This window comes from Nipponia nippon, unplaced genomic scaffold, assembly GCF_047370975.1.
Source record: "Nipponia nippon isolate SJK-2023a ecotype South Korea unplaced genomic scaffold, ASM4737097v1 scaffold_76, whole genome shotgun sequence".
NCBI lineage: Eukaryota > Metazoa > Chordata > Aves > Pelecaniformes > Threskiornithidae > Nipponia > Nipponia nippon.
In genome coordinates this window covers 211,203-220,738 of record NW_028262398.1, presented here as the reverse complement: position 1 = coordinate 220,738, position 9,536 = coordinate 211,203, and the positions used below count along the sequence as shown (strand labels likewise).

Genomic DNA, 9,536 nt, shown 5'->3' with positions numbered 1-9,536 from the left:
GTTGGATCCTGAAAAGGAGGCTTTGGGCCCTGAAAAGGAGACTTTGGGCTCTGCCATCAGTTTTGGACCTTGAAACTGTCCCTGCTCATGACGCTCAGGGCAGTTTATAGAGTTCTTCATCTGAATGATTCGAGTCCTGTGCCATAGGGAGAACTCCGTCTCTCTCTCCTCCTTCTGCTGTGTTTACGAGATCTCCACTGACGTGGAGATATTGGCCGTTGCCTCATGTTCAGCCCCACGTTGCCTGACAGCATTCAGGGAATCTGCTGACTTTCATGTTCAAATCCAGGCCCACGGAGCTCCATGAGGTGCCAGGGCTTGCAGGGACAGCACAGGACCTCCAGGAAAGCAATTCCCATTCAGGGCGGGTGCGTTACAGCCACCCCAGACGGCATCGCAGAGAGTGGGATTTGGTGCCTGTGTGCCACACACTAATGCCGTCAGTCAGAGGCATCGGCCATCAGGTGCCATCAGAGAGGCAAGCTCTGTCCCTTCTCTACCCAACAGCTGCAGGCATTGCGTGAACTCAAAGCACATCCCACTGGGGTCTTCACTCGCTCCCTTGATGATACAGTCAAGGAACAGACCAATCATTTTCACAGTGTGCCTGGGGACATCTTGTCTTCAAGGACGACGTCCTACAAGCACAGCAACGGTCCTTATCAAAACTGAATTGAAACTTGAAAGGGAATTCAAAGGCACCAAGATGAGCTGCTGGTACTTCAGGAAGAGCTGAAGAAGGCACAGAGATATACTGTGGGACCAGTGCTGAATTTAGAAAGAGTAGGGGTAGGTAGGTCTGAGGTAGTCTATGTCCTCTTTGCCTCAGTTACCACCAGAGAGGTCTCCCAGGCCTTTGTGCTTTGAGGCAGGGCTCAGGGCGGGAAAAACCAGCGGTGGCTGGGGATGCAGCCAGGGCTCACTTGAGCAAACTACACCCTTCCCAGGCCATGGGGCTGGAGGGGCTGCGTCCAAGGGTGCTGAGAGAGGTTTTCACCAGCAGGGGCTGGTCTGTTATGATCCCGGTAAGAAAGGCACTCAGACTCTGGGAGGTATTGAAAGGGTTAAAAACCACAAGAGCAAGAAGGATGTTGTAAATACCTTAGTCCCTTCATTAGATCAGAAGACACCCTGGTGTCATTTAAGGATGTTGTGAATACCTTACGGTTTGATGTGATTTAGGGCGTAGCTAGAAGAACAGTTCTAAGATAAGGGGGGCTCCGGGATAATCTCGCTGCAGACAACTCGGCCTTGGGAGAACGGATGCACGGAACCATGAAGGTAGGAAGAAACAGAAGAATGGCAACAACAGTCTTCAAGGACAACGTCTACGTGATCCTAGGACTGAGTTTGCGCAGAAGCAAGGGTCGATCAGCGAGCAGAGTGAAGAAGACTACGAGCCTTCATCAGAAGACCCCAAAGACCACTTGAAGACCACCCCGAGAGGTGACCGCGCATGCGAATCGGATATTTACATATGCTCATAAGTTCCTGGAAATCTCATGTTTATGTAAATGAATTCCCAGAAATCCTATGAATATGTCTGATTGTATCGGATATATTCTCTAAAACTTCCTTACCTCGTTGGAGCACTTGTGGTGGAGAATCCCCAGTGCTGCCCAGCGCTGCAAGAAAGGATACCTGCTTAATAGTGACTTTGTTGCTCTTGAGTTTCATTTCAGGGACTCTCTGGATACTCCGTTTCTCCCTTGGGGAGATTCGGACGGTGAGGAGAAACATCCGTGAATGTTTGTATCAAAACTCTCTACAGAAATCAGAAGCACCACTTAGGACTGGCTTTGGTTAAGATGGCAATTTTATTGTTTCGATCGGACACGTCAACATTTCCTGGTGATGCTGCAAACGTGGCTTACTTGTGAGTCCTCCTCTCCAGAGTTCTCTCTGGATTTCTCTTTCTCCTTCACTTTCTTGCGTTCTTTCTCTTTCAATTTTGGATCACCAGAATGCGCGCTTCTGTCTTTTGCCGCCTTCTTTCGGGCACACTTTCACCCGCCTCTGCACAGGACTGTTTCCTCTTCCTGCGCGTTCGTTTTCCATTTGCCTGGCAGGAGCCTGCAGACTCTGGGGGAACTGGCGCTGGCGGGAGCGCACGTTGTTCAAGTGAGTATTTCCCCGGCTGCTGATCACCTACTGCACCAGGATGCGAGTCTGCTCTGGGGCCGCTCAAGCCGCGCACACCTTCCCCTCCTGCGCTTTTGCCATCACCAGGGCTGTTTCTCTCCCTGTGGGAAGAGCCGCGCAGGTTCCCCCTGCCACGCGCCAGCTGACGGTGAGCGCGCTGCTGCGTTTCCGCGCAGCAAGTGTGCCTCCGCCTGGGAGGCGGACAGTCTGGCTGGCTTCTGTTCAGCTTCTCCCCCTCCTCAGCGTCAGAGCGCGCTCTCTTCCTGCCGCAGTGCTGAGGGGGAGTTCCTGCAGAGTCCCACGGTTTTCTCTTCCCTCGCATCCTCTGCACATTTTCTCCACCTTCTTGATTTCTCCGTCCCCCGATGCCTCCAGGAAAGGGACTCTTCAGCACTTGACCCAGCTTGGCCTCGGAAGTGCTCTTTGTCTCTTGGCGTTCATCGCCTGCTCCAGGGGTCAAAGGATGGTGCCTGGAGAAACAACAGGGATCTTAGGCTAGGGTTGTTGCTGCAGCCTCCTCGTGGCTTCAGTCTCCCCCTGTCACGTTCCGGCAGCACTTGATATGACACGCAGAAGACTGAACCAGCACTAGAAACTGGAAATTAGGTCATGCGCTTCCAGCCATGCCTGTCCCTTTCAGAGCAGTGACTCATCTTTAGACCCTCTCGCACCTCCATTTTGCCTCGTTTCGCAGCTAGCCAGTCTCAGGGAGCAGACAGGTAGCAATTTACACAAGCGCAGCTGTTTAATGCCAGACAAGGAGAGAGAAGCAAGGACCTGGCGAACTGCGGAACAGAGAACTCAGCTGGACAAAGAGGCATTCTCTGCTAGGACAGAAAGCAAAACCCACCGGAGGAGAACAGCAACAAGAAGATCAGGAACGGGAGAGGGAGTGTATTCTGAGCACCCTTTCACACTTGACAGTACCTGGCATAGAAGAGTAAATAGGCACGCTGGCAGAGTACCGTCTTGATGTCACAAAGACGTACGGAGGCATCATTCATCTCGTACCAACGTCCATCGCTGGCCTGCAAAGAAAGGCAAGGCTATCTTCAGATGAACTGCAGGGGTTTTAAAACAAAAACACAGACTGGACACCGCTGAAGGACACAATACCCCAATGCACATCACCAAGTTGACTTTTACCTTTACGAAGCAGTAATAATGTCCTGTCTGACAGCTGGAACCTTCATGTACCAGGACGGCATACAAGGAATAGAGGAGCGGTTCTCCAGGGGCTTGAGACATGTATGCGCCAAGGTCCAAATATTCCGGGTACTGCACAACCTAAGGAGAGACCAAGAAGACTCAGAAACTACCTTGAGAGTCTTTAGGAAGCAGCCTGAGAAAACCTTGTCACCAAACACAGGCTACAAGTATAGAAATCAATCTTCTTGGCCCATCCAAAGCAGGGGTTGCCATTTCATCATGGAAGTGGCAGAAAACTGTTTGCAGCCAAACCAGCTCTTTAGGAGCACAGGAGGTGCTTATCTTCACATTGGGACTTTCCTCTTACCGCAAGGGAAAGAGCAAGGCGCAGCTATTGCATTGATTTTTTCTTAGACGGCTGCACTCACTCGATAGCCATCGGGCAAGTAGACAGTAACAACTTCCAAAAAAGGATTCTCCTTTCGGAGAGGTCTCCTTCCAAGCAGACAAAGTTGCAGTGCACTTGTGGCCATACCTTGCTAATCTTTCTGCCAGAGAAAGCATCGAATCTCTTCAAGCACACTGTCAGGATACTGGAGGAACGATGTATTGTAAGGTTCTTGGATGCAGTGGCCAGCTGTTCACACCTGGAGAACAAGCACAGACCCAGCTGTTGCAACCTGTCTTCTCCCCGCTGCGCCCGCCATCCATGTAGGGTTGAGTTCAGGCTTGTTTTGCCCAACTATCGTATGCCCGCTTGCATTTCAGACCCCTGAAGTCCATATGCTCTCCCTGAAGGCAGCTTTGGGCTAGGGCGGCTCCCTTTGGAGAGCAGCAGTCTGGAGTCTTGACAGTACAAGAACTAGGCATGACGCTGTTGAGAGAGCCAGCGGGGGCTGCTGCTGCTCCGAGGACTGAGGTCTCCTGGACAGAGACGCAAGCATCCAAAAAGCCTTGGAAACAAAACTGTTGATGGCTTTCTTGAGGAAGCTGCTGTTGCCAAATCACTGTCCAGGGCTGCCGCCTTGCTTCGGCTCACCACTGCATATGGGACATGTCTTTTCCCTTCTGGCCATAGGGCTAGTTCAGTGGGCAATTTCATAGCTAGGAAGCCTGACCACCTCCAGGGCAGACAATGCCAGCAATAAAATTCTCATCCAAGCTTTCCAAGTATTCAGGCAGAAGGGGAAAGAAATATCCATCTTAGAAACAAATGCATTCTTTTCCAAGTTCTGGATGATTCGCGTGGATTAGTTGTAGGGGAAGAAAAAAAAAAGAAAAAAAAGCCAAGCTGTCTCCTGACTGGGTTTCTCAATTCAGTCCAAACACAACTAGTGCTCCCAGACATGCAATACCCTAACCCAGTATCTGCTAGGAAGGTGGCACTGGCCGAAATCTTACTTGCTACATTTATAGCCATTTCCACCATCCAGCTGCTCAGGTTTGACAAAGTCTTCCAGAGCTCCAGTGACAGATGAGGTTGCCTGGATGAGGAAGAAAGGAGAGCACTAAGTTCCTGGAAACTCAAAAACCCCAGGAAATAGCTACCCGCGTGGTACCAGCGTTATCCCAATAAACAGCTACCCCTGGGCGGTAGCAGAGTTCCTGTGGTAGGCGTGGTTCAAAATAGCAAAAGCAATCAAACCCATCCCTCCAGCATCAATCAGACGCGTAGTGAGGGAGTCCCAAGCAGGGTGGTGTGACAGTGTCACGATGGCTGTCCATACCTTCCTTACTCTTTGCCCAGCTGACACCCAGCACCCAGCCCAGAGAGACCATTTGCAGGGCTTCCGCAGAAGGAGCACACAAGCCCAGTTCCCTTCCCGTCCACCCCCAAGCTCTTGCCTGGTACCAGCCCACAGCTGGAAGCCAACAGAGTTTACTGGAGATAAACTAGGCCCCCCGCAGGGGCCCTGAAACAGTTGGCACCACCATTTCAAAACATCTCACCTTGATATCCAAAGCAATATCAAGGAATGTCTCGTAGGTGTCGGAAACGGCTTTGCAGCTCAAGCACGTTACTGCAAAAGAAGCAAAGAGAAATGCTTCTCAGGTAGGGAAGGAGAGTAACTGCCCATTTCAAGGACCAACACCTACGCCTTTAGACGCACCGGACCTCCTGCCGCATGCTAGGAGCTGTTTACCACAAAGAGAGGAAGAGCCACGCGTCATTCTAAGGACGGAAATATTTTTAAAAAGTACCTCTGGATCTTAGAAAGCCTCCAAAGACCTGATGAATGAGCGTGCTAGCTTGAGAAGTTGTGTCCCAGCTGGAAAGAAATGGTAATCGGAGCTCAGAAGGTGGAAGGCAGAGAGTGAGCTCTTCCACGAGTTTTCCTTGTTAGGAAAGGGCCGGACAGAGGTTTTCAGTGGCGGTTGTAAAGCAAGGAGTCAAAAGGGCTCGAGAACATTTCAACGGTCATGTGCTTCTGCTTACTCGCTGCTTCTGCTCAAGCAAGCCCTCTGCATGGCATCCACGGTGTAGTAGAAGAATTCATGCGCGTCTTCCTGGGTGCCAAGCTGGAAATGGTCTCCTATTCCTGAGAAAGAAGAAGGTTTTCCCATTGATCTCAGAGAAAAAGGAAAGGTGACTTACCCTTCTGAAAGCTCTCCTCCTTAACATGAACCCGGCAAAAGCAGCTGGACGCGGGCTTTGTCAGAAATCCAAACTACCTCCAAATGAAACCGTCTGAAATGACTCACGTGGAAGCTCATTGATCACAGGCGTAGGCTCGATGGCACTGCCCGAGCAAGACAGGACCTCCTCGATGTGCACTTCCATAGTACACATCATGCAGAAGCCTTGCTTCGCACCTAAAGAGGGAGGGAAAGAAGGACGGAAGGGAGGAAGCAAGCAAGCGAGCCATCCCGAAGGATACAGACAGGTTGGAGGGATGGACCAACAGGAGCCTCATGGTGTCCAGCAAGGACAGATCCAAAGGCCTGTCCTGGAGTGGACTAAGCCCCTGCAGTGGCATAGGCTCAGGGCTGCTGGCTGGGTTGCAGCTCTGTGTTAAATGCTCTGGTGGTCCCTGGGTTACCTTAGGCCAAAGAAGAGCTATCGGCAAGGAAGGCCAAGAGCCTCCTGGGCTGTATGAGCAGGAGCACAGGCAGGGGAAGTGATTCTCCGCCTCTGCTCAGCACTTGTTAGGCCACATGCAGAATACTTTCTCAGGGTTTGACCCCACACAATGTAAGAGAGGCATTGCCTATGGTGATACAGGGATGTTTCAAGAAGACAGTCAGGCTCATCACTGGGGTGCAAGACAGGAGGACAAGAGGCAAGGGGCTGAGACAAGAGAGAGTCAGGTTAGCTATGGGGAGAAATTTTTGCAACAGGAGGACAGTCAAGCACTGGAAGTTGTTTCCCAGGCTGTGCTCTGGCTCCATCCCTGCAACTTCTCAACACCCAAATGGACCAAACCCCTTGGTAACCTGGTGTGACCCTGCTTGGAGCAGCAAGTTAGTCTAGACACCACCCAAATTCCCTTCCAGCCTGAACAATGCTGTTGTTCCTTCTCCTTCATGTTGTCAATGTTAAGGAATGCACTCAGGGTCTCCCTGACTGTGGAAGTCATTCCCATCCGGGACAAGGCTGCCTCACAGGTACCCCCAGACAGCCCTGATCCCATCCTTTGCTTCACCTTTCATGTCCTGGTTGCCTCTTGCCCTCCTCTCAAGGTCATCTTTTTTACCATCCTCAATACTCCCTGTAAAGAACCCTGTTAGCCCTTTCTGCACTGGCTAGCCTCTTCTGGGTTTGTGCCCTCCTTTGTTGTTTCTGATGTGGGTTTTGTGATGCTTTCTACCTTGGGCAGCCATTCCAGTAAACAAGTCCTGCTTTTTCTTTACCTGTAGTGTCCTGCAATGCCTCGTGCTGTTATCCTGGTAGAAGCACAAATGAGGATGAGCCATCTGCAAACATACCATAAATGCTGGCACAAGAGAGCTCCAGTCCAGAGGGACCCAGGCACACTTGGGGATTTGGCCACTAAAAAACCCAAAACCCTCCCGAAGATCAAGGAGAAGGGACAAACCCTGCACCAGGGACAGAATAACCCTGCAGCAGTGTGGGCTGCAACCTGACTGGGTGAGGAGTGGCCCTGAGCAAAAGGGCCTGGGCATGACCATGGATGCCATACAAGCCAGTGGTCTCCCAGTTCTGGAGGAATGGGCAGAAGCTGGAGAGGATCGAGACAAGGGCAACAGGGATGGTGTTAGGGGCCTAATTACATGAGCTGTGTGGAGACAGTGAGGGAACGGAGCCTCTTGAGCCTGCTGCTGAAGGGCGTCCTGAGGAAAACCCAACAGCATCCTACGTCTGCCTGGAGAGATGATGGAAAAAACCTCTCTTGTGCTGTCAGAAATGGTATGGCTTGGGCAACAGCCCCAAACTGCCTCCTGGGAGATAAACACAGGGCAACAGGAAAAGTAATAAAAAACCTAGGAGTGTGGTGCTGCACTGCAGCAGGACACCCAGAGTGCCTCTGTGATCCCCACCCTGGGAGGTTTTCAGGTCTCAGCTCCCAAAAGTGCCACCAGCCTGACCACGGGGTTGGTGGTAGTTACCCTTTGGGCAGGAGGCCAGGCTGGAGACCCCCAGCACTCTCTTTCCTACCCACACTTCCACCAGCAGCCTGTGCCTTGCAGTATGCCCTAGAAGAAGGGATTCAGTTGAAGGTGAGGGTGTCTCTATCAGGCTCAGGGGAAGATTCAGAGAAGAAAGCAGCTCAAGCGATCTCTAGTCCACTGTGCAGCTCCCAGCAAGGCCAGCTCTGAGGTCAGACCAGGTTGCTCCCTAAATGTTGGTATTCATGAAAAGGCTCTAAAGAGGAGCCAGGCATCTAAGCCACGGTTAGAGAATCAGAGACAAGGCATTTGACCAGCTCCCTGAAGACAGGTATTGGGAACACCTCCCCTTTTGGTCCTCCACTGGTTTTGGTTGGGATAGAGTTAATTTTAATCATAGCAGCTCGTATGGTTTTATGGTTTGGATTTGTGATGAAAACAGATTGATAACACAACGATGGTTTAGCGATTGCTGAACTGTGCTGACACTGGGTCAAGGCCTTTTCTGTTTCCCAGGCTGCCTTGCCAGTGAGTAGGCTGGGAGTGGGCAAGAAGTTGGGAGGGGACACAGCCAAGACAGCTGGGGGAATCTCAACTTAATTGCGGAAAGGAAGGTTCTCTGCTGCGGATTTCAGGCTTCAGAGATAGGATCTGAAGAGAAGAGCTTTGAACTAGCAAAACTTTTCCATCATTGTGCATGTGTTGCCTCACTTCCCCGCTTTCACTCATTGGCACCCAGAAGCATCACCTTCTTCAATTTGCTCACCTCTTAAATATAGCCAAGTGATGAGAAGAAAAGAAGAAGAAGGAGAGAGGAGGTCTTTTTCAGTCCGTATACGGCTGAATTTCACAGGTGTAATTCAGGTTAATTTTGCTACAAACCTTGATTGTTTGAAAGCATTCAAGGGACTCCCCTCCAGCTGCCCACCTTTGGCCCTGGCCTGGTGAGCACCTCCAGGGCCTGGTTCTACAAGCACTGCAGTGCCATGGCTGTGCTGGGCCTTTGTGTATCGGCCGGAGCCTGGCACTTAGAGGGACAGGGTGTTGTGCCATTGTGCATCCATAATGGCTCAAGCTGGGAAGTGAGTCTGCGAGTCAGACTCAACGAGGTCCATGGCCAGGCATGGCTGTGCCCATGGCTGTGGCTGGAGACCAGTATGCCCACAGCGTAGCTCAGGTCAGACTGACACTGGATTTCACATCCCTGAGCCACTTTTCCCTGTTTGCAAGTACCAGATCCAGGTGAGCATCACCTCTGTTGGCACATCTGGCAGCTGGGCTAAGAAGCTGGCCCCAGGAACCAGAAGAAACCTCTGGGACTGTTTGCACCCTGCAGTTTCGCCTTCTCGTGAGCGTCAGGGTGATTAGAGTCCCCGGGGGTGATGTGGGGTCAATGGACTTCCTCCCATTGCTTAAGTAAGACTTTGTCCTCTTCCTCACCTGCTTCCAGCTATTTAGCTTCTACCACAATGTCTCCCTAACTGGTCTCTCCTGTGACCCCCACCCACAAGAGCTCACCCAATCTGCTGCCCATCCCATAGGGGACCTCCATCCATCCAGGCAGCTCCCTCCCACTGAGGGCATCCCCCTCCTGATCTTCCCCACCTCTCTCCTCTGAACAGCCTCTATCCATGCATCACAGAACCTTAAGGTTTCTGACCTGCCCCACCACACCT

The 9,536-nt window shown here is 51.6% G+C and overlaps 1 protein-coding gene across 1 annotated transcript; it reads right to left on the bottom strand.

Annotated features, from left to right (window-relative positions):
- Positions 1-4,688: 4,688 nt before the first annotated feature.
- Positions 4,689-6,082, bottom strand: LOC148050659 (ubiquitin carboxyl-terminal hydrolase 42-like). The gene is made up of 5 exons (XM_087741118.1): positions 5,995-6,082; positions 5,729-5,831; positions 5,494-5,561; positions 5,242-5,312; positions 4,689-4,775 (listed from the first exon to the last, which is right to left on the bottom strand). The coding sequence occupies exons 1-5, from the start codon at positions 6,080-6,082 to the stop codon at positions 4,689-4,691; spliced, it is 417 nt and encodes a 138-aa protein (XP_087597244.1).
- Between the last annotated feature and the right edge of the window lie 3,454 nt (positions 6,083-9,536).

Excerpts from the sequence above, each read along its gene's own strand:
- LOC148050659 (XM_087741118.1), bottom strand. The coding sequence starts at position 6,082 with ATGTGTACTATGGAAGTGCACATCGAGGAGGTCCTGTCTTGCTCGGGC. Across the intron at positions 5,562-5,728 it reads TGCTTGAGCAGAAGCAGCGA|CTGGGACACAACTTCTCAAG; the intron begins GTAAGCAGAAGC and ends ATTTCTTTCCAG. Across the intron at positions 4,776-5,241 it reads ATATTGCTTTGGATATCAAG|GCAACCTCATCTGTCACTGG; the intron begins GTGAGATGTTTT and ends TTCCTCATCCAG.